The sequence below is a fragment of the Platichthys flesus genome, chromosome 5 (assembly GCF_949316205.1).
Source record: "Platichthys flesus chromosome 5, fPlaFle2.1, whole genome shotgun sequence".
Classification (NCBI taxonomy): domain Eukaryota; kingdom Metazoa; phylum Chordata; class Actinopteri; order Pleuronectiformes; family Pleuronectidae; genus Platichthys; species Platichthys flesus.
Window position 1 is genome coordinate 7,005,778 of NC_084949.1, and position 25,527 is coordinate 7,031,304.

The 25,527-nt window shown below is 41.5% G+C and overlaps 1 protein-coding gene across 1 annotated transcript in view; it reads right to left on the reverse strand.

The window, feature by feature from the left end:
* chrna8 (cholinergic receptor, nicotinic, alpha 8) overlaps positions 1 to 18,298 on the reverse strand; it is a 37,080-nt gene extending 18,782 nt beyond the window's left edge. The window contains exons 1-2 of the mRNA XM_062388739.1: positions 18,046 to 18,298; positions 4,991 to 5,130 (exon numbers count right to left, since the gene is read on the reverse strand). Of these exons, the coding sequence (XP_062244723.1) occupies positions 4,991 to 5,130; positions 18,046 to 18,115 (210 nt within the window). The 5' untranslated portion in view covers positions 18,116 to 18,298. The remainder of the gene's footprint in view (positions 1 to 4,990; positions 5,131 to 18,045) is intronic.
* Between the last annotated feature and the right edge of the window lie 7,229 nt (positions 18,299 to 25,527).

Here is a 25,527-nt window from a genome sequence, read left to right on the forward strand (position 1 = left end):
CCCATGTTGTGATACTTTCACAGACGTGGTGTGCCTTGATTTGACTTTGACAAGTTTCCATTACTGGCTCATGACTCTTTATCTAAAAAATAAAGGCATGCCTCTGAACATGCACTCATTTTAAGGTCTTTCTTATTTTAGTACCAGTGTGCAGTATTTTCATCCGTTGTTATTACATTATTACTTTTGTTAGACTATCATGTATAATATTTCAACTGAGCGAGTGTTAACACAATCTTATCTGTTTGTTTAATCCACCTCCAGCACCTCGGTTTTTAGTAATTTGCTAACTATAAAAACCTGCTCTGGAAATGAAGCAAACAAAACTGAAGACCAAAAACCCTCATTCACTCTGCCAGGTTAATAGTTAATCTCCGAAGGGCAATCTGTTACACTGTCTAACCCATTCATCTAAATAAATAAGAACAAATAAATATTGATATAAGTTGCAGAGTGTTTATATGTAACAAACCTCAAAACCCTTGATATTCATAGGGTTAAAACATTCATTTTTTCTCTCCAAAGATCTTAATATCTAGTGGAGTAAAGTACCTGAGAAGCCCAAATTCTAAACTTATGTGAATCAAGTTTATGCCCATCTCTGTGTTTAACTAAGACTGTATGAATGCTGGTTTGACATCAAGGACTTAAAGAAGAAATAATCTGTCCTTAAACACCCAAGAAATCCAGAAATCAAATCATCCCATTAACTTGATAAGCATCCTATAAGGAATGAGAAAATGCATACATCAATAAACTATTCTAGTCACACGAAGTACCTATTCTCAGAGAAAACAACCTTGTATTATTTGACACTCCTATAGTACATATAATTCCATTAACTTTCTGTATCACCATCATTATCAGAAGGAAGTATGAGCTGCCTCAGAAGGTGCTGTCATCAACGACAACCAAAGCAAATGCACTGCTCTTGCTTCACCGTGTAGTGAAAATCGATTCTCACACAATCGTCGCTCCTCTCTCTCATCCCCGCCCTCTCTTCTCCTCCCTATCTCCCTGCACGCTCCAATCTTATCTCCACCTGTCCTTTCTCATCTGTCCCTCTTTTAGCAGCATCTTTTCTCCGCTGCTGAAATAGAGAGACCTCCTATTGTGTGCTTCACAAAGCACGTTTTTGCCTGTCCCTTGGGTGAAACGATCTGGCGGGCGGTTTTGGCGATTTGGTATTGCTTCCACGCTGCTGTGTTTTTGCTCTATTTGGCGCCTGACCCTTGCTCGGATGCAATGGGCAGTACCAGCCCTGTCACACCCACTATAAACACTCTAATCTCCCCGTAAATCTCCTCTTATTGGTTTTAGACAGCTTGGCAAGGTATTGATGGACACTATTTTCAATGAAAGCTCCTTAACTGTATTTCATTGCAAATCATTGGACATCATTTTGCCAAGGACATAAAAATGTTTTTCCATGTATGCTGATTCAGAGATGGAATTTCAGTTTTTATCCCCAGTAGGTGAGATGAGGACAGATTCTGACATATTTTCAATCTAGATCAGAGGATACGTGTTTGAGTTTGAGACATATTGAATCAACAAACAGTGAAAAGAGGAATTCATGAATCGTATCTCAATAAACTCCACTGTGCTCGGCATTACCTTCCTGGAACAAAAACTGATATTTGACAGTGACGTGAAGGATGAACAGGATGCCCTCTGGTTTTAACAGTTCAACTGATATGGCTGGAATTCTTTGTGTGAAGGATAGTGGCCTGGTTTCACACGGGCACAATAAGAAGCGTCCCTTCAAGTTATTTCTGTCTCCCGGTTGAGAGAATCAGCGGTTGTAAGGTGGAATGTTTCTGGCAGGGTGAATCTCCGTCAGGAAGTCAGTCCAGCCAGTGAACACGATTGAACATTTAGCAAAAGTTGTGGTCAATTATGTTATCCTAATACCACTTGCTAACTTGTAAGATTAAGAGATGCTGGTACAGTGGGTACATTGTTATACCTTCAGACAGATCCAGGCTAATGGTTTCCAGCCTTTATGCTAAGCTTAGCTAACCAGCTGCAGCCTGTAGCCTTGTGCTAAATTCAAAGATGTAAGAATGGTATCAATCTCTTCATCAAACTCCGTGCCAGAAAGCAAATCAGTTTATTTTCCAAAAATGTCCAACAATGCAATGTAAAAGAGCAACTTTGAGCAACATTGAAAATGCCACTTTGGTAAAAATACTTTGCACCACACTAGTATATTTGTAGTATTGAACTGTTATCAATGTCAATGATTATATATTGTTGGATATTTCAAGTAATAGGCTCATCTAACTGTAAAGATTACATCAAACTGTGAGTTACTAATATATAAAGCAGTAAAAAAGATGTACTGAAGTAAAAACAGAAATATCCCCCTCTGATTTGCAGAGTTAACACATGAAGTTGCACAAAATGGTAATACTCAGTACAATCAGTACAGGTTCTCCAAATGTGTCAGTAAGTTCTATAGTTTCATTCTACCACTGGACTTTACTAGTTTCTTTATAAGGTACATGAGGCATATGGTGGCTATTCCTACTGGTTAGTGACCAGTCTTGCGCTCGTCTGTCTGTGTCTCTGTCATTATTCATGGTGATGAGCCCAGTCTGTGGGCATCAACCTGCCCCAGTTCCCTGGTTAGGGAGGTACCTCGGAGCAGATGGAAGAATCAAAGGCCACATCACACACGCACACACACACATGCACACATAAGCAGCTTTACATTATTTAAAACTGCTGCCCAGTAAGCATTAAGTCATATGGTCTTTCCAGTTTATCCATTATGTATGGAGTCAGCAAACAGTGAAGTTAACAATACATAAGTAAATAGAAAACACATACACACAAATATTAACCCTAATTGTAACTCAAACCTTAAACTAAGCTTAAACTTACCCTTTAGATAAATGTTTCTACCTATAAAATCGATTATCGATTTATGATATTGGAAGACCCCCACAATGTGACTGCGTAAACAGATTGAGGAGTAATATCAGGACCACACACACACACATATATACATTTTGTTCAATCAAAAACGTATCCATTCCAATTGATTTCAAATATTGATTTAATTTAATCACTAACCCTAATATGAAGCTGTCTTTCATGATACAACCTTAATACTCTTGTCACATCCTGTTTCACCATATGTTCTTCGTGGAGACTGCCTTTCCTCTCCACTCTGTGTTTGCGGTCAGTCATTTGCAAGCTTAAAGAATGCATTAAAATGTTGTTCAATACATGCTGAAGGAGTCTTACCCATATTAATAATAGAATGGAAATCCTATGGTGTATCCCGGTGCGCAGCTCTTACCACCATGTAGCTTTGATGAGGAGACGTGCACATCTTGTGACATGGCTGGCTCAGGGATGTGACAGGGTTGTCTGTTTGGGTTTTTTGGATGAGTGCTTTGGCTGTGTGGTAAGGCTAACAGGCAAGAAGTTATGTGTGGGTTTGTGCAAGGGTAGGTGTAGGAGCTGGGGAGCGGGACGAAACACAAAGCCAAGCGAAGGGCAAACACAGATGGAACGGAACATGAAATTTAATGTGAAATGTGAAATCTACCAAAACCACAGAAGTGTCAATCGAAAAGTGACTCGTCTGACATGAAAAAGAGGGAGGATTGTGGCTGCAGTGAGCTAAATGGGGTTTCTGTGGGTGCACAATGTAGGACACTTGTAGGAGCTGATGTTTTGAATGAAGCTTTTCTCTGAAGAAACTACTTCAAATGTTTTGCATGAAAGGAGAGGAAACGGCTGTTGTTTTTAGGTCTGGAGAGTTCACAGAGAGTGTAAAGGACATTTTGCAAAAAGAGCATTCTCCTTAAGAAGCAGAGAAAAATAATGTACTGTTCTCATGCGTAAAACTGAAAGTACCACCAGTTACCTTACCTTATTTTACCCCATGGCAAACTTGAAACACTCCTTAAGCTCCCTAAATACACTGCTCAAAAACATTGGTGTTACACTTAATCTTTAAAGTATAACACCAAGTCAGTTTAACTTCAGAGATATCAATCTGTCCGTTTAGGAAGCACGAGTGATTGTGAATCAATTTCACTGCTTTGGTGCAAATGGAGAGGCAAAAGCAAGGCAAAAAGGGAATGTTTTTTATGTGCTTGCCACAGAAAGTTGTTCTCTCTTTATCCTTCCTGACTGGTTCTTCTCTAGTATTGTGGTCTGCTAATGTCATTGTCACTACATGTAGCATGAGGTGGTGCCTGCAGCACAATCAGGTTACACAGGTAGTCCAGCTCTACCAGGATGGCACATCCATACGTGCAGTCACAAGAATGTTTGCTGTGTCTCCCAGCACAGTCTCAAGAGAATGGAGAAGATACCAGGAGACCGGCCCTTACACGAGGAGAGCTGGACAGGGCAGTGGAAGGTCCTCAACCCAGCAACAGGACTGGTGTCTGCTCCTTAGTGCGAGGAGGAACAGGAGGAGCATTGCAAAACGCGACAGAAAAATAAATAAATATTACAAATATCTCAGGATGGAAAAGCGGAGCCACGCACGTAGAAGACCCAGCTTGGTGATAAGAGGGGACGCCAGTGTTAATCTGCAGTAAACAAAAACATGCAGGCGACTGAAGAATAAAAATGGCCGAAAGTCAGCAGGCATATCTCAGCACTGAGACTGGATTTTCTAGACGAATAAAAGAAAAGACTGAGGGCCTATAGAGCCATGAAATGAATAAAAGGATCAAGAGGAGAGAGATATTTTAAAGATTAATATTCTCACTTGGTTGGGTGAATCCACTCAAGGAATAAGGTTTTAGGTTGGAAGAGGAGGAAGATGAAGTGCAACAACCACAAGGTATGTCCACTTGTGCCACAGTCACTGTACATAAATTAGTTGTGCTGATACGTCATTTGTTTTAGCTCACTCCGTTGATTTGCCAGACTTGTTCAACATTTGATTCTTCCCTCTGTCCTCAAGCATACTCTGTATTTTACACTTATAATGAGATAGAATCACACACACACTCACCACATCAATGATCTGTAGCAATGTGAGGCCGAGGTCCACCACGATTGGTGCTGAGTCGTTCTGGACCGGTCTCTCCAGCCGATTGTAGTTGACCATCAGGTCATGGTACAGCTTCCTCTGGTACACACCCCCATGACAACCTGATGTAATAGAGACAATGAAAGAAAACTGAGAATGAGAGGGGAGTTAAAGAGATGAGAGGAAAGGAAGGAGGAAAAGGATAGAAGTGGCTTGGGGTGTTAGAGAGGGTAACATAGGTCAAGACATCAGGTATGAGTAGGGTTGGGAACCGAAACTCAGTTCCAAATTCAAAACCAAATCCCAAATAACAGGTAACCATAAAAAAAAATAGAATGAAGGTTCTGCTTTTCGGTTCCTAAACTGCAGGGACGCTGTATGTATCTGACAAGCCCTGCCTATGTGCCTACGTCAAGCAACACACAACAGCCAGTCCATTTTTTTAAATGTGACAAAAGTCAGTCAGCACATCGAAGCTCACCAAACATTTAAGGCTAGCATCACACTAGAATGTCCAGTAGCGCTAGGGACAGCGAGCTGCGATGGCAGCGACACACCGTTCTCGCTGGCATTCAAGGGAAAGCTGATTAACGTGACTTGTGATTTACATAAGTAGATTTCCTATAAATAAGATGTACAACAAGCTGCTCAAAATGATTTCCTCTGTGATGTTAAGGAATATATGAGAGATTGATATTCATTAAATATCTTAAATCACGGTTTGGTTAAAGACAATGAGCATGTTTGATAAGGCTGTGAGATGAGTTGTGTTGGTTTTCTTTTGTAATGTTGCCTGTCTACCACCAGGCGTTACCACTGCTGCCCCGGTGTAACATGAAGCAGAGCTTATTTATTATTGATATCTAAACATTTTACCTCTTTTTTTGAGGGGGGGGGATCGAAATGGGGAATCGATAAGAACCGGAAACGATGAGCAAAATCAGACTCGAAATTCGATTAAAAAAACTAAATGTAAAAGATAGATTGACGCGGAGTCAAAAATTTGATGGATTAAGGTAAAGAAATGAGGTGGGAGCCATGGAAAGCATAATGACAGGGCTATCACATTTAAATTCATCTGTTTACATAATCTGCAAAGACGTAACCAACCCAGAATAAAATCAACTGAAAGTTTTCTTCCAAACAAATTAATGCCAGTAATCTAATCAACGCTATTATTGCAATTATTCCCAACTTTGTTCATGTGGAGCCAAATCCCCAGAGAAATCCTGATTAAATCATGATATGTTGAATGTAATAAGCACATTATTAACTCTGTGAACTTTAATTGTGTTGACTGTGGTTTATTTGTGTCTCTTCTGTATTCTGTATGGCTCATCAAGTGGTGTACACTGAACAATGAGGCAACTGTCTTTAAGAGGAATGAAGAGCGCCCTCCCCAACGCAAAAACAAAAGCCAGTCAGTCGTGAAGGTACCATGTATCTCCTTAGCACCACACTGTTTCTCTTCCTGCTCATATAGTAAAATAAAAATAAAATACAGCTTAGACTGTGAGTAGACCATCTCAGAGAAGGCAAACAAAACTGCAAGGTAATAAATGTAATTTAAATTATAATTAATCATAACCAGGCTCTTGCAAAATGACACACAATTTGTGTTATTTCAAACCCGAAATAAAATGATTCCATATATATCTAAATCCCATAGTAGTGTCACTTCATTTATTGGGTTCTTATAGTTTAATTATAATAAATTAAAGCTAAACCACAAATTGAAAATATGTAAGACATACATATTAAACTAGGTATGCACTCAGAGATGCTGCACCCACGCTGCACTCAGTCTAAAGTATTCAATATGTGCTACATTGTTAAAATGTTTATGCATTAGAAGTTTCAACTTTGTCAGTAAATTTTGATTAACTGATATAATTTGTATAACTGACAAAAACTAGCAAAAATAATCATACGAAAATCATATCATGATAATACCACTGTATATGAGACCTGATGAGCATGATTTTGTGGGCACATGTGTGTTGTAGCTATTAAAAGTTGCTAAAGCCCAGGCTCTAACTTTGTACTCGACAGAGGGAAGCAGCTCAGTCAGCCTGAGTTGAAGCCTCTGAGCATAAATGAGCAGGTTTTCGTTTCAGGCTGAAAAAAAGGGAACACAGTCACTTCAAATGATATTGAAGGAGTTATTTTATCCTGACATTATTTATTCATTGAGTTCGATCATTCATCTCCCATGCATCATCATGAAGGAAATTAAATGGGCCTGTTCCACGCAAGATGCTACCAGTGTATCCGAGGCCCCCAATGCTGCATTTCAAATTTGGTCAAAATCCAGAATAATTTGAGTGTTTCCCTCAGACCAAATCTTTGACCCCATGCTTTTATATTGAATTTAAATGGATTTGGAAAAATAAAAATCAATAGTGCAGGTCCTGACCCAACTCATCTTGCCAAGTTTAATCCGGATAAAAAACTAAATTATCGCTGTGACAGACGGGCGGACGGACTGACTCAACTGCATCAGCCTGCAACCTACTCCAAGTAAATATTACAACTTTGCTCTATATGATGGACAGGGACAATGAATAAGGAAATGGAAATTAAGAAAACTATTTACTTAATATTGTATTTAATTTGGAAGATTTATTGTCATAGAACATAAGATTTGAACAGAGATATTTGTACTTTAACTGAGTAGCAAGACTGATAATCTGTCTGTTCTTGCACTCGGCTTTATTTTATTTTGTTACGGGGCGTGCCAGACTAACCACTAGGCCTAGGTGACTTCTGACGATGTGTTTCAGGAGCAGTGTTTTCTGAGTGAGGAGAGAGCTTAGCGTATTATGGACTTTGAGCTATTTAACTTTGCTAATCTTTTACATTCACAAAAAAACCTAGAAAGAAAGAAAAAGCAATCTGAATATCCTGGTATTTCATGAGGGCCTGATACGATGATGATTAAAAAAAGTAACGTGACGTTCAATTACGTTCATCGTTACCTTCACGTTAATAATATGAAAACTGATTCGTTAAGTTCAGCGATCGCGAAACATGCACAACACTGTACAGTACAGCCACTGCAGAGGGGCTGAAGAGCCGCGTTCGGCTCCAGAGCCGCGGGATGACAACCCCTGTGCGGAACCGAAATTGTATGGTGTATTGGACGTTAGTGTCTCCTGTGGCAGCGGTGTCCATCCCTTTTAGCTGTCCTCTGGAAACACTTCCGTTGTGTTGTCGCCTCTAGTTGCTGCGCGTGTGTCTATTTGCTGCGCGTTTCTGTAATGTGTTGTGTTGTGTTGTGAAATTGATGAAGATGTTTTCTTTCTTTGCTTGTGTTTTGTCAACTTGCATGTGTTTTCTTAAGTTGCTGTTCGTTGAGCTCTCAGGGCCACCGTACTAAAGTCATTTTTCAATATTCGTATTAACCAGCAAACAATGAGAGAGAGAGAGAGAGAGAGAGAGAGAGAGAGAGAGAGAGATATTCCTACAAGCCACCAGACTCTCTTATCTCTAGCCTGGATGCCAGACGAATTTAGCCCCACCCACAACATTTGAGGTCGGGAAGTTCGGTCTGGAGTCGCTCCGTTGGAGAGAAATTATGCCCGGTTCGAAATCATCCGGACCAATCAGATTGTCAGGGCGGGCTTTATACGATGATGGACAGATGATCAACGGTAACGTAATCAACCACGTCATCAAAGTGCCCTTGGGTTGAATTTATTTTCAACAAACATGCCTGCCGCTGGAGAGCTGAGATGTGTAGATGCTGCCATTGAGTCTGTTTTAGAAGACATCGACAGCGCATTCATTTTGATAGAGGAACAGAGAACGTGGAGGCAACGCCAAAGCACCGCGCTAATCCCTATCGCCCCGTACTAGGCTGTTCACACCGGACACTGAAGCGACGCTGAACCGCCGGGCAGCACTAATAATATCACCCGTTGATCCAGTAGATTAAAAGCATATGCTTACTTGTTGCTCCAACATTAAGCAAACAGCGTCCCAACATTTGTCTTTCTTGGTGTTGTCTTTATAAAACATGTTCCGAGGATCATACAACGCACTGTACTTCTCCAGTTCAATTATTAATTTAATGTCGTCCATGTTGAAGAACTTCGCTGTTTGCTCCGTTAAATGTCGGGTGTCGAGGGTAAATTACGTATTCTCCACTCAAGCCTATGTGGAGAATACGTAGTCCCCCCCCCTCTCTCTCTTTCTATCTGTATCACTCCTTGTGTGGCTGTGGTGGTTGGGCAGAGGGGGACATTTAATAATGTCATCGGTCAAATTAAAACTCCAGGACAACAGAAGGGGACTTCAAAGTATGGGATGCATATTTGATCATTTATATCCTATAAAATATGTCATCAATATAGTTTAAGATCGTTTTTCAGTGTGTTTCCTGGTGCGATACGCTCGCGTCAAGCGCAAAAAATAGACTCGACGCCGAAACGATCGCTGGACGGCGCGAGGCAGCCTTGGCGCAGGGCGGCGTTTCAGTCTCTGGTGTGACCCGCACAAAGTTTTAACATGGGAGTGGATGGGAGCCAGCTGTTATTTAAGGCTTGGCGCTGCGCTGAAGCGTCGCTTCGGCATCGCTTCAGCATCCGGTGTGAACCCGGCGTTACTAAATAACTCACAATGCGTTGCTTAGCATACGTCACATACTATGTTGCTCTGATTGGTTGTAGGTATATCCAATTGAGCGAAGAGGAATTTTATTTCCTGGTCAGCTAAACACGCCCCATAATCACAGCCCAATGGAGCGGTCTCAGACTCACATTCTGAATAGAATTGTGAGTCTGACAACGTCAGGCTATCTTATCTCATTAAGTTCAATAGCATCAGAATAATTTGAAAGATGCTATAACAACTTAAAGTCACCCATCCGCCTGCATCTCCCCAGTGACTGTTGTCCAAATTAGATGTCATCTCAACATAGCCAAGCAATCATCCAGTGACGGAAGAGACTGGAGTGCACCCACAACGACTGAGTGGATGACTAATTAGCTAATGAGGCAAAAACAAACAAAGACTGATCGCTATGTGTTTGTGTGTGAGGGTGTTGGCCAGTGTCAGAAGGGGCACAGCTAAATCTTGGTGTGACAGGGAATCTGCATAATGGGTGAGAGCGGCAGCCAGCAAAGGTTTTGAGACTCAATGGACTGAAACGAGTCGAGCCAAGACGATATGAGAAGCAAAGAAAAAATAAACAAATCTCTGACTAGGGGGCAACATAGCCAATACTGATGTCAAATCTAAAAGGGTCAAATTAATCCTCTTCTTTCCTGTATGAATTATAGAGAATTTCAATTGTTTCAGATGGTGAGACAGTGAAGAACAAAATGTTCTGAACACATGGCCTACTCGTGGAAGAGACACACATTTTCAAAACCTTATTGGAAAGACAATGAACCGTAACAGGTAGGCTGCATGCAGTCTGTTTTTAGGTAGTTGTGTTGAGTCTATCCAGTGCGTTCACAGGCAGTGGGTCTGTGATATTACAGAGGGCTTTAGTTTGCATCAAGAGCAGCTTCTTGAGAGCTGGTTGTTTGTCAATGCATTGTCCCATATGCTGTATCTCAGTCCTTCACTTCTTATGTCTTTCATTCTGTCTTATCTGCATGCTTCCTTTTGTCCATATGTGCTGCATGTGTATTTCCACAGTTATATTGAGTCTTTACTTTGCTTGCACCGTATCAAATAAAATGTTTGTTTTGATGATAGTTGTGAAATTCAAAGAATTAGTGCAGTGCCGGTTGTAGACACGTCACTTTGGAATGGGCTGTTTGCTTGGTTTGGGATGCCGGGTGCAGCTTTCCATCTGTAACCGCCAAAGTGATGTGCAGTAATTGAACCGTGGCAACTGAAGACTTGCTGTGGAACGGCGGGGTCTGGAGAACCCCAGAGCCACACCAAGAGCTGTTCCACTGTTTTTTCAAAGCTTAGTGAAGCTTGACTCAGTAAACAGAACCTGGAATCAGCTGTCATGGTCCCTGACGTTGTCATGAACACGTTGTTGTCATAATCTAACAAATCACTTACATGGATGAATCCCAGCCTTTGCTGCAAAAATGAGAGCGCTGACCACGTGTTAATTGAAATCTTCTTAATATTGAATCTATCCCATGTCCCATTTTCACCAAATTGAACACCGCACTTCCTTGGGCTCTTAACAATACACATGCCAGGTCTAAAGGCGATAATATAAACAGTTCTGGAGATATGCAGGCCACAGACAGATTTGTAGAATCGTAAGATAGATAACTTAAAATACTTACAGTAAACACAATATAATACCCTCTAAAATCTTCCTTTTGCTTACCAATAATAGTTTTATCTCACCTAATAATGTCAAATAATCACTATTTCCAAGTGACAGCACTTTAATCTGAAACGTGTACATCACTTGATGATGATGGTAACATACTATCATAATCTCTCACAAGGCTACAGTTTATTCATTAAATCTGTTAGAAGAGGGAGACTTTAAAAAATGTGTAGACAACAGACACAGGAAAAATCCTCATGTTCAACACTGCTATACTGCCCTGTGCACTTGGCTGAGAGTGTGACCCCTCACTTTAAAGGAGGTCAGAGTGGTTTTAAGGCAGTTTGGATTATACTCTCGCATTTTGTTGTCTATGCCTGGGGGCAACTGCAACTACTCTAGTCTCCCATACTTTATCTCCCATGAGTCTTTGGATGCATGTGCAGCAGCAGCAGTCACTTATGGATCATTTAATAAACACAATTCTCCAATCAATGTCAAATCAATAAAATCATTTTTCGTTTTTGTTAGATCTTGTGTAAATGATGGAGTCCTTGTTGAGTTATTTAAACTGTGGTTTGACAGGTTGGGACGAACCCCTTGTTGGTTTAGACAAGGGGAGTGGGCAAATTAATAGGCAGAACTCTTCAGGGGCTAAGGTTCTCTTTAGCCTGGCACTCTAAATACATCAACGTTCTCCCTCAGTGACGCCTGCAGAGTTACAATACAAGACTCCTCACTTATCCACATATACACTCACTGAGCACTTTATTAGGAACACCTGTACACCTGCTTATTCATGCAACTATCCAAGGAGCCAATCATTTTGGCAACACCCACTAAGCCGGCACCTTGTTGATGAGAGAAGTCAGAGGAGGACTGACCAGACTGGATGGAGCTGACAGGATGATCACAGTAATTTGGATAAGTACTCTGTACAACTTTGGTGAGAGGACAAACAGCTCAGAATGTCTTGGAATAAATTGGATGGTCTACAAGAGCAGTAGACCACATCATAGTCTGGTCTGGTGGATCTGGTCTGCTGAGGCTGCAGATGTTACGTTCAGTATTTGGTGTCACCAGCATGAATCCATGGACCCAGACATACTGATCAACCATGGTTTGAATACCACAGCCGATCTCAGTATTGTTGCTGACCATGTGCATCCCTTTACAGGCTGTAGCTTACCATCTTCTAATGGATCCTCAACATGAATATTCTTCATATCAAAAGGCAAAGTCGTCTTCAACTAGTGTCAAGAACGATCTCGAAGCAAAAGTTTCCAACATCAACATCAATGACAGGAAGAACTGAGGCTGTCTTTAGAGCGATGGAAGAAAATCTACTATATCTAAAGTTTTACTTATCCTTCTTAGCCTCTGTAACGTAATGTCATTACCTTATCTTTAAGTTTAAAATATCTCCTTAATTTCCTGCTTATTTATTTATTTTCTGGTCCACAGCTTCTCTTACTGCTGTTAGAAGAGATGTTCCCCTCCAGGTTGATCTTATCTTATCAGAGGCTGTTATGCCTGATTATGCTAAAATTCTACACAATCCTCAGTACACAACTCAGTAAAATTAAGCTTTTCAAGTGACCAACAAGTGAACACCAAATATAACAGAACATAATGCTCTTTTAATATGTATGTGCAAATGGGTTATTAAACATTTCCTTTTCTGCCTACTTTTAACACGAGCAGAACAAAGAACAACATGCATATACCCCAAACTGGCAAAAACTGTGGATCAGCATACCCTGAATTACATTTTCCAAGATAGCATGCAGTTTTGTTTCAGGCAAGATAGTGATTTGAAAGTTGCATCGCTCCGATGAACCAAAACTGAAAAAATAAAATATGCTCTTTTTCTCCATCCACAAGAATGTTTAACTTTACATCGCAATATCTGTGCCCAGCATGTTGAATTTCAGATGGGAGTCAGATACTCCAGTCTCTGCCCATTCTGCATGCCGAAGTGTCCTTGGGCAAGATAAAGAGCCGGCATCTGCCCCTGACGGCTGTGTCGACAGTGTACGAGTGATGTTTGATTGAGAAAGTGCTGCAGATAGATGCACTGTATGAATGTGTGTGTTTGTGAATGAGTGAATGGTAAAACTGTGCTGTAAAGAGCTTGAGTGGTCATCAACACTAGAAAAGCTCAATATAAATACAGACCACTTATCATTTAACAAAACAAATACCAATGGCATGCAATGCAAGCCCCTGTATTATTAATACAACAACCTAAATTATTTTAGTTTCCGTAATATATCATATTTTACCTGAAACACATCCGTCAGCAGGTTTTCCTTCAAGGCCTCACAACTCCAACAACCATCAACAACATAGTGGGTCAGCGTATACACAGCATGTAGTTACGTAGCCTGAGAGGCTAAACTGAGGGCAACCCAAATTGTCAAATCACAAAAGCAAACATCCCCAAACAAGTCCACTCCCCAGTTGCAGATATGTGCACGTACAGTAAGAGGATGTGATGTGTTGCAGCATAAGCGATGGCCACTGCTTGCTCAGCTTCCCCAAAAGAATTGAGGCAGTGGAAAGTTCTTCTCCCCCACAAGCAGCCACCCATCCTTCACCTCGCTTCCACTTCAATTTTCTCTTGCATCTTCCAAAGTGTAACCGTTGTTTTTCCCAGCTATGAACTCAGTCCTTGCACATCCGCTACATGAGCCGCAACCTCATCAGAAACACTTAACATGCCAATATGGACAGAGCCCTACCGTGCCCCAAAGGCATCTATCGTCTTCAAATGGCTCCCATATATCTCTCCCATTGCATTAGTGACCGCTCATATTTCAATTACAGAGCCCACTGGGGGTCTTATTTGATCCTCAATAATGAATTCTCAGTTGTATTGTACACGGATAGAAAATGATTATTTTTAATGGCTGTAATGCTGCAGCACCAGACATGCGTGCAATTCAGTTTACGAGCTGTTCACCCTTGAAGTGCTCGCTGCCTTCCAAATAAGTTTTATGGACTTGTTCTCCACAGTGTCCTTATTTTGTTACTGTCAGGGACAATGACACTCACAGGTGTGACAAATCACTGAGTCAAAACCTCCCACCAGTTTGACGTGGATTATTAGACAAGTTAGAAAACCAGGTCAAACGTCACAGATGACTTTGCGAAAAACAATCATTATATTAATAATAATTATACCCTTGAGTTTCATCAGTCTCAAATCATGACTTTAGAGGGGTAGAGTGTTATAGGGTCTCACCTCGGTAAAATTGCCGGCATATGAAGAGTGCTGCCTATTCTTTTTGCCATCTCCCCTTTTCTAAACCAACAATGGATCCATCCCAACCTGTCAAACCACAGTTTCAATAACTAAACGCTTACTCTCTAAATTACACAAGTTCTTAACAATAAGAGAAAAAGGATTATATTGATTGGGAGATAGGATAATTTTGTTTATGAAATGACACATAAGCTAGTGCTGCTGCTACACATGCATCCACAGCCTTCTGGGAGATAAAGGGTCCAAGAACACTAGATCCTACAACGTACAGTCCCCTAAATGCATCAGGATGGCAGTTATTATTTACTTTTCTTATAATATCTTTTATAAGATGCAAAGCGATGTCGTTCAAAAATCAGATGTCCACTCTATAATATATGCTTTCGTTATTGCTTATGTAGTCCCTCAATAATTTTTGAGTTGACAAAGTTCCAGAAGACACAGCTGTTCATACAGGCTGAGATACAAAAACGATTCCAAGTGAACCGACCTTCATGTGTCAGGCAACTTTAGTACTCGTCTAATGAGGTACCACTTTCCAAGTCAAGCACTTATATTTAAAGCTGCAACATGCTCACTGTGGGGTCTCTTTTCTCAGCTCTTCACCTCCACTTAACAATTGGAACTCCCATTAGCTTTGAACCTGTAACCTACGGCACTAATAGATGCATGAAAAACATGAAAAAAACATTCACAGGAATTGAACAGTGGAGTTAACAAGGACTATTTTCATTGACTGACCACCAAGCATGATGTAAAATGATAAATTCAAGCGTCTCAGTCTACCAAATTCAAGTACAGTCGAGAGCAGCTGTAGAAAACGATATACAATTCACAGCCCTAAGCAAAGTCTGGGCTTTCCCTTCTCTGTGTGCAACATATTGGAGTTTTGAAGGGGCAGAAGGAGACCCCCCTGACAGCTTGCTGCTTGCAGCAAAATTATCTTGATGTGTGAGGACAGTGGGGCAAAGACTGATCAAAGCAGAATCAATCTTTAATGTCCACAAGAGGCAGTCTGGTAAACAGACAGCAGTGGGAATGAATGTAACAAAGAAAAACAATAATGAATATAAAAAATAACACAGTGGATACTTTCACCATGACCACTGGAGAGAAGCCAACAACCCCCTGTCAATATTTACAATCTGTGTGAAAAGGAATAATTACAGCTTGTTTTAAAGTCAAGAAGCTGAAGAATATATATAACCGCTCTTCTTGTGACTGAAAACCACTGAGACAGTTGCTTACATGCTTTACATATTTTTGCCTAATGTTTTGACTTCTACCTGATTAACCTCTGCTTGATGAATGTGTCAGTACACTGTTCATCTTTGATGTTTTCTTTTCACGACACATACCTCCAGAGAAAATACCAACAACAAAGTTTTTTTTATTCTCAACGTTACGCTGGAAACAAGATCCTGTGCAACTCAGGACCAGTCAACAGGACACAAGGACGATGGCACCACAGAGACTGATATCTATAATGATTAGCCCTCAGGTGCTCTTGACATCGAGGCGAGTTGGCCGAGTTTAAAATCGAATCACATTAAAACAGCTTGTTAACAGCTTTCTGTAAAAGATCAATACATATCCAGAATCTGAGAAGTAAAGGAGAACAGAGCGACTGAGCATTTCAGGTTCTTTTCCCGAAGAATATTAAACAAGGTCACTTTGTAAGCTCCTGGAAATAAGTTTCACGGAGCGCTTCCTCTGAGCCAACAGCGCATACCAACATTACAAATGAGAAAGCAGGCTGCGTCATGAATCATGCAAAGTCTCCAGGTTAGCTCATGTGTTTACTTCACAAGTCTCAGCTCGAGTTTGTCTTGTCTAAATATCTTGCTCCTCAGCTACCATTTGCTCCACCGTGTCACTTTGAGAAAGCCATAACACATTAAACATGATAATTTTTTTCTCGATTGTTAATAAAAAATGATCAGTCCATGATCATTAAAGAACTGATCATTGATTAAGGACAACACAAAAAGGTCAAAAAATACATTTTGAAGGACAAACTGTTTTAAAGACAGCCACAATTAATCGGAGGCCCTAGAACCAAGATCAATCACGCTGGGATTTCCTCACCTTATAGGATTTCAATTAACTTGCGATCATTTACACTCAATGATTACAGGAGCAGCTGTTTTTTTAAGATGACGGTTTCATTTCTGCACGTTTCTAATCAACTCCAGGAGCAAAGACTGATTTTTTTTTTTCACAGGTTTATTGATTTTTTCCCCCCCTGAGTGATTAGGCCGAAGCAGAGTGCTGACAATCACTAGAATCACTAGACTTTTTTTTCACAATTACAGTGTACATGAGTTTACTCCAGCCAAATGATTCAGTAAAAAAAAAAGTCTATTCAAGACTCCATGACACACAGAGATAATCTAATACCAGAGAACTGTGTTTGGAAGGACACTAACACTTAACAAAGGAATAAACCATCTTTTAGTTTCAGGACAGTTTAAATCCTCCTTGTCACGTTGTCCTACAGATTGTCAGCAGAGCATCGTAGAACGCTGTGTGACCCTTCAGGAGGGAAATCCCTCACTTAGATCTGGGATGACACAAACAGACGTCTCTTTGGCACAAGCTGCACCCCAGACATTTGCATAGATTATTCAGAGTTGTTTGTGTCTGCTGATTTGGGATCATTTAAAAAACCATCCAACTATTCTGGTTTCTGGTCTCCAATTCCTATCAACATTTGACTGTATGATCAATATAGGCACTTTAAGGTGCAGTCCTCTTTAATCTGGTGTTAGTTTGGTATCTGTTGGGAATAAAGACTGAAGCCTCTTTACCTTTATCATCACAAGTTTGCATGTGGGGCCTTTGTTCATTTCCACTGCAGTCCAACCGTGCAGGAATAAAATGTTCGGATGTAAAATGTGCATATTAAAAACCCATCTAACTACAAAAGTGTAATGTAAAGCAGGGATTCAAACATATTAAAGCGATTTATCCTCCTCTGAGGTTCCTCCACTTTCGTCACGCACCGAACAATCCTTTAGCTGCAGATTACACGGAGGGGATGAACGGGCCCCATTGGACTCCGTGCATCACACTCCTTATTCTGGGCCAGATGTTGACGCTGTAATAAAGGAGGCTCTCCGGTAAACACACACACACACACACACACACACACATTTGCAGCAATTTACCTAAACTGTGGTGCATGTTTTGCGTCAAAATGTAATGACAAACGTTTTCTACTGAGGCATCTAAAGTCCACTCCTCGCGCATGCATGTCTTTTACAGTTGTGGATGCAGATGTTCCTCAGACGCCAGATGTGCAGCTAACAGGCGAACGAAGCCGAAGACTATCTTAACTGCAGCTCTCATCCATCTGACATCTTTAAATGAAAATGGTGCTAAAATGTCAAATAAATGAAAAGATAAGAGAAAAGCGACAAACAAGTTCGGTCCCTTCTGTTTTGGTTTCATCGGGCATCTGTTGACAGGGACGAAGCAGACAGACACACAGTGGTGACGGCTCCACCAGTGACCCACCTTGACAGCAGAGCGTCGCCCACAGGTAAACTCCAATCAATACACATCCTGTACACTTTCGAGGCTCCATGTCCGCGGCGGAGCGCAACTCCGTGTGCAGCCCGCTGGAGATGACAAACTTCAGGGAGGGAGTGCAGCTCTGTGACCGCTGCTGCTGCTGCTCACTCTCTCTCTCTTTCTGATCCTGGGCGCGCAGAGGCACGTACGCACACACACACACACACGCACTCGTCTCCCTCGTTGTGTTTGTGTTCCTCAGAAGTCAGTGCGTGCTTGGCTCTGTTCTCCTCTCCGCGCGCGCAGCTGTACTTTTATATGTGATATGTCGAGCGTTATCTGGTTTGCAGTGATGACGACAGCCACCTGTCCGCCGGCTGCTGCTGCGCACAGTTCGCACATTACGCACAGTGCGCAGTGCCGTCAACTTCGCCTAGCTTCATCCCCTCCAGACATTTCAGGCCTTTTCCTCATCTGCTTTATGGATGCTGACTCAGAAGACCACGCACAATCTCCACGACTATTTGCAAAGGGCGAAAGGCTCCACCTCCTCGACTTTGGAAAACTTTTTGTTAGACTCATCTTATTGTCTAAATGGTTCAAGACTTCTGTAAAATCAATGAGGCACTTTTCAGCAAAAAGGAGGGCGATAAATTTCATCTCCCGGTCCTCTTCTTTTCTTGGGTGGGAAGATGAGACTAATGTAAAAGAGCTACAGCAAGAAATGATGTCTTCATGAAAATCAATCAATCAAATGTTATTTGTACAGCCCACAGCCAAAAATCACAATTTCCCTCACAGGGCTCATTGACATCTTCTGCCTTTAACCCTCAACAAGAGTGAGACGAAACAGGGAGGAAAACCTCAGAGAAGGTCATGTGTGGGATTCCTCAGGTAACATGCAGAGCATCCACAATTAGGATCCATGATGTGGCTGCAGCCGCGATCCTACAATCTCACTTCAGGCATGAGTCTGAAAGGAAATAGTTTAATTTCAAGTTTGTGATTTAGGAAGTCTTTCTATGTCCAAAGTCTTTATCATTCATGTCCCTTGTCAAGTATTCTCCTCATATGCCTCCTCTCCTTTCTCCTCTGACGGCCTTGTCCTCTCTAGCAAGGAGAGTCAGCTGCTGATATAACAGTCCTTTATATAGCAACATCATTTTTTATTATCCTGTTTAATAATCCAGAGGCAGTTGTACAAAGTTACTGAATGGGCAGTTGGGGGAATCCAACATGGAAGGTCTGTCTGTTGTCGCGATTTTAAGTGTCTTTGTGGTCAGTAAGCAGAATTAAAATCATTCTTTTCCTATTAAGGATGTGTGTGTCCATATGGCTTCTTTTTTTTCTGAACCCATCAATTGGACCAGCAGGGTCCAATTGTCTGAGCTGTATGCTCAATCAGCAGGTCAGTCTTCATTGAGTAATGAGATGGCAAAAGAGGAGAGAACAGGAAGCAACACTGTCACGAATATGGGGAAGTGTGGGGACAAAACATGCACAGTTAGAAGATCCAGGGGTTAGTACTCAAAACATCCACAGTGTCAATGCTAACTACTCTACAGGCCACCTTTGACAAAGCCTGTTTACACATGAGGGCTGTGGATGTTGTCCGCTGTCACTTACATTGACATTTTATAAAAGGAGGGAGAACAATTACAGGAATAACAATAAAGGCAATTGGTAGAGGCTCTTGACTCTCTCCAGAGTTTGCCCAGCCCAGCCCCCTGGTAAAGCCCAGGAGACACAGGAGTTGCTCACCACCAGTGAGTAGATGTGATGATGCCTTCATGCTACGGACAAAACAACCAAAAACAAAAACAAAATCTCAGGGAGAAGTGTAGAAGACACAGAACAAATGCTCCAACCTTCCACCAAATTCAATGGAAATCCATTCTGTGGTTTTTGCGTGATCCTGCTGACAAACAAAGAAATAGACAGGGGTGAATACAACCTCCTTGTTGGAAAGAAAAATACATTCTCAATCTCATTTTAGGATTTATTCAAAGTTCTTGAAGCTATCCTTCAATTACGAACCATCTGGTGATGAATCGTCACTGATCAATGAGCCCTATTCAGCTTCTTTATAATGTAACAATGCATCTCACTCCTTTCAGAGATTGTTTGACTTATGCCCCTTTTCCAGTAAATTTTCTAACAGCTTGGGATCCCAAATTAATAATAAACGACTTTAGAATCGGAAACATCAGCTGGCGGATATCATGGACACCATCTGTAAATGTTTCTCTGTTGAGTTATGAGTATTTCTTCGCAGCAGTGGTGCAGATGATAAATCAAGCTACATGATCACAATATCACGTTAGCATTCTATGCTGGGTGCACCTCTCATCAGCAGAGCAGCCGTTCAGTGTGGTGAACTTTGGTGCCAGTTGCTAAAACATATTGCATCACGTAATTCCCTCGAATGAGACGTCAGTGTGATGCTGTCAGCGAGAAGAAAAACATCCTCTGGCAACACAGGCTGCACACTTTACACCTTACACGAGACACTCTGTAAGGTGTGTGTGTGTGTGTGTGTGTGTTTGTGTGTGTGTGGAGGGGAGAGGGGCGTTTTGAAGCCTCACTAGCATGCACAGAGATGTTAAGTTGTTGTTTGGTGTGCTCATTTGTTTGCTGATGTGTTAGCTTACTCATACATGCCAACCCCCGCTTTCTTTGAGTTTCTTAATGTTCTCCCCTTTCTCCATCTGTCTTCCTCTTAGTCTTCCTTTCATTCCTTCTCACTTTCTCATGTCTTTTGCTTTCTTCCACTCTTCACCCATCTGCCACAACCCCCTGAACCCCTGCCGATCCTCCTGTCTATCCTTTCTCCTCATCCTGCTCCTCTTCCTCCTCGATCTACCATATTTCTTCTCCCTCTCTGTTTCCTTCCTTCCTTCCTTCGTCTGTTCTGCACTTTTGCAGCCCTGCTTGAGAGCGTCAGATGCAGCGATGTCCTCAGACCATTATGAGGGCGCCTGGAGCGCTTCACTAGTTCTCAATATCTATCACTTCCTCTCTCTCTCCCTCATTCGCTTCAGCTCTAATGTGTGTACCCCCACACACACAGACACACACACACCTCCTCTCCTTCTCTTTCTCTTTCCTTTACCCTACGGCTTCAGTCTGGACACATTAAACAAATGTCCTTTTGGCTGAGCCTGGAGGGATAGGAGTTGGTGCTGTGTGTGTATTTGCAAGTGTAGACCGTGTGTGTATTTTCAACGTGTGTGTGTGTGTGTGTGTGTGTGTGTGTGTGTGTGTCTGTGTATGAGCACCTGCTTCAATCCCTGTGTATGTGTGTTGTCTCTTCTAGTCCAACTTAAGGTGACCCCCCCCCTGCCCCTCCCTTTATCTCTCAAACCACATTAACATACAGCACACAGCGTAGCCGCCTCAAGCATATGCCATAAATATCATAAACATGTAAGCAACCTCCCATGCAGAATCATCTAGCATAAGGCAGACTCCTGATTTACGCTGAGGCTTGTGCCCTTGCATATGTGTCAGCACACTTCCTCACTTTACATTCAAGCGCATTGTACATATGCAAGCTACGGCAAATGACTAGACTGCATCTACTGTCTAAGAAGATCTAAACATGTTTATTAACTTAAACTCACCTGCTTTTGTAGTTTTCTAACATATCCAACCTGGTATGTGCTGATTGGCCACAGCAGAGCAAGCTATAAACACAGCTTCTGTTAAGACTCTTAAGGCCAATGAATAAACAAGGAAACTTGCACATTTATATCTACATCCACCAGCACAGAGAAACTCTGGTCTCTGAAGAATTCAATCCAGCTGTTTATGTGGAGATCACAAGAAATTCAAGAAAAAAGGCAGAACGGTCGGTGTATCGATAAAATCAAAGTGAAAGTGTAATAAATCACGACGTACTGTACATGAAGGATGTGACTTACACATCTACTGAAGTGAGACTAAAAATAGCAGATTTAAATATAAGATCTGTGTGGAGCAATAAGGAGAAGTGATGTTCCTGAAATTAAATGAAACTAGTGCAAGGCTCGTGGTCAACATAAATGCTTTGAACTGGCTGTTTGGTTGGCCTGTGGTAATGCTGGTTGCAGCTGTCTTTCAAAAACTGCAACTGTGAGATTGCATGTACGTTTCAATGATTTACTTTACTGGTGTTATTTTTTTACTTTGTTGACAAATTGTTAAAGAGGAAGTGATTCTGTGAATGCTGTTGACATGAGAGAGATCAGCATCTGCGACTCAAGTGAATGTCTGTGTCAATCTGATATGATGACATAAATCATCAGGTGGGACAGATATGATTGCAATCTTGGCCCCGCGGGCTGCCAGCTGTGTGCTATTGTTTTTCCAATGACGTAGAAGACGACAAGTTCACCTCGGTCCACAGGCTGACAGCACGCTGCCCTACCCCACTGACTATAGGCTCTGTTGGACTGGTTATTCAAAGTACAAAAAATAAAATGATCACAGTCCAAATCACAGGAAATAACATGCTGCTGCCTGCTGGCATATAAATTGGTAAACCTCATTTCTTGGCATATGCCTTCCACAGACAGACAGACAGACAGACAGACAAGGAACTAGCAAGGAGATAAACAAATGCACTAAATCCATATGTTTATATTGTTTTTGACCTTTTGACATTGCTTATCTAAGCCTCGATTATGTCCCAGCTCCCCTTTTATTCTGCTATGCGTTCATGGCTCCAACTGTTTATTTAAAATGATTTCAATACAATCTTAAATAAATAAATAACGTTCCGTACACAAAATCATTTGATATCTGCAGTAGAATTATTGTGTCACTTCCTGCCTCTGTCTGCTGCCCCACCCCTGACCTGAATCCTTTTGAGGATTTGTCACTGTTGGGAACGTGTCTGAGCAGTGAACACCTGCTTGTTTGACAGGTAAACTGCGGAGAAAGTCTTTTCTTTTCCAACATAAATATATAGATATTGATTTAGAGCATTGATGGCGCAGGGTGTCACCTCACAGCAAGAAACCCAGCTGGGCTTGTCTCTGTCTGTTTGCATGTTAGGTTAATTGGAGACTGAACAATTTTTTATTGACCGTAGGTTTGAATATGAGTGTGTGTTGTTGAAAGTGGTTGTTTGTTTATCAGCTGGGATTGGTTGCAACCCTTAAAGGATAAGTGGTTCAGATGATGGATGGATGGATGGACGATGGAGAGCAGCTTGAAATTCAGCGACAAAGTTCTAAAATCTACAGTGTTCTGTTAATGAATGCAATGATTGAATGAGAGCCTCTACAGCAAACATTCTACAACATTTACTTACACAGGACCTGTAGCCTTGTGTTACAAAATCCATGAGCATTAGGTCAACACAGTCTACTCTCCGCAGCAGTGCAAGATTGAATCATTCTTCACTAAAGTCTTTCTTTGCCTATTTGGCGTCTTTAACAATTTCTTGGCTCTCCTTTTTCTTGTCAGAAGCAACAAACACTAGTTTTCACTCAGACTGTTTGCTCTCGTGACAGGAGATGTAAAAGTTAAAAGGTCATGTTCAAATCTGGCTGTGTTTTGTCTGAGGCAGATGACACCTGTGCACGGGGCGGCCGAGGTGAGCAGCAGAGCTCGTTTTGCTTCCTACCGTGACCTTTCCACAGTGCTACAGTGCTACAGGCAGAATGAGTCATGCTGTCGGAGAGGGACAAACACACAGAGTTCATATATGTGATGGGATAATGGATCACATGTTACGGCTTTGGTCAACGGCCTGATCAGGTCTCCCCTAGAGTCGCATGCAGCTCCTGAGCCCATCTTATTTTTGTAATTCCCCAATGGTGTGCAACCTGGAGTTGATTCATTAAGAATGCATGTGAGGCTGATCTTGTGGGGCATGTGTTTCTCAGTCCAGATGAGCTTCAAACCACAGTGGTGATAACAGACATGACGCAGAAGATTGAGTCATTCTATACGCCCAGGAATAAGCCAAGAAAGTGCTCCTGCGGAGACCTTCAATTTTTTTCCTCTTGTTATTTGCAACTGGAGCTGAACGTGGATGTAGCCGAAAATAAGGTAAACTCGTCCCAAGTGAATACTAAACCAGGAAGTGACTGTTCACTGTTGTTCAGCAGGAGCTCATACTGTGTATTCTGGGGCTACCTCTCTGTGGAGCAGTGCCACGTCTAAACTGTCAGCAGTGAACATTCACTCACTTGGCTCAAGTCACCCTGTGGCATACGGCTAATACTATAATGGGATGGATTTATTTCTCTTATGAAAAAGCGGTTTATCCAAACATTTTTAAATACTTTTGGATAGAATCTTGGCTATTGTGACTACGATAGCACTCTCATATCACCTCCATGCTCAGGTGCAGGCTCAGATAGCCTCGACCACGACAGGGTTTTAATATTAAACCTTATTTGTTATATTTCAACATTAAGTAAAATAATTTCTGATTAGTAGTATAATTCTGTTGAGGATAGAGTGAGTATAGAGAAAGCATCATGGTTTGCAGCTTTAGGAACAAACACTAATTGTCCTTTTCATAGAAATGACTTGTATTTGAATTATGAATTATCCCAACTCCACCAGAGGAAATAAATACGTGAAATATTTGGAGGATAAATAATATTTTGGATGATTTGCATTAGGTCACAGGTCTGCTCCATTCAAAGACCTGAGCTTGTTTATTTATGTGGACTCATGAGGGTATAAACAAACAGACACACACGTGCACACTGTCCCCTTCTTGTGCTCCCTCACACTGACACGCACACACACACACACACACACACACCTGTCTGCCTGAGTCAGATCTGTAGCTGTGAATAATAGAAGAGAATAGCTGAGGTCAGACTGTTCAAGTGCAGGGAAACAGGAGAGAGGCTTTCACTTAAGCATGCCAGCCATTTTTAATAAGACAGAGAACAAACTCATGTCCCCAAGAAACTAGGCCAAACCACAAAACACTATGATATCACCAGGCACTGACACTGGTAACAAGTTTTGGTGGCTGACAAAAGCCTGTGGGCTCTACAACAATGTGACAGCAGCTGAGAAGTGCTAGTTTTGGACAGTTTGGACAGACAACCTAACAAGGACAATAGATAAGATTAATGAATGAGCTGCTGTCTCGTTTTGTAATGACTACTTATTTTGCGTCCTAAAGCAAAACCAGCAGCACAGGGTAGAACAGATATTGTGATGATGTGCGACCTACATCTCTCCACTACAAACATTTGCTCAAAAACAAAACAATATTTGGACAGACATGATTTTATTTTCTCCATCACTGTATGCACACACCGCTCTGTCAGACAGATAATGACTACACCACACTCAAATATACAGTGACTCATCCAGGCTGATGCCGTGAATTAAGATCTATCATTAGTGTGAGAACATGGTCGCAAAAAGGTAATTAATACATAAATATGCATCTGTGCTGCAGCAGCGTATAACTAATATGTCTATTTATCCTGTCAACAGGGCTTGGATATGTTCAAGCAGACATAT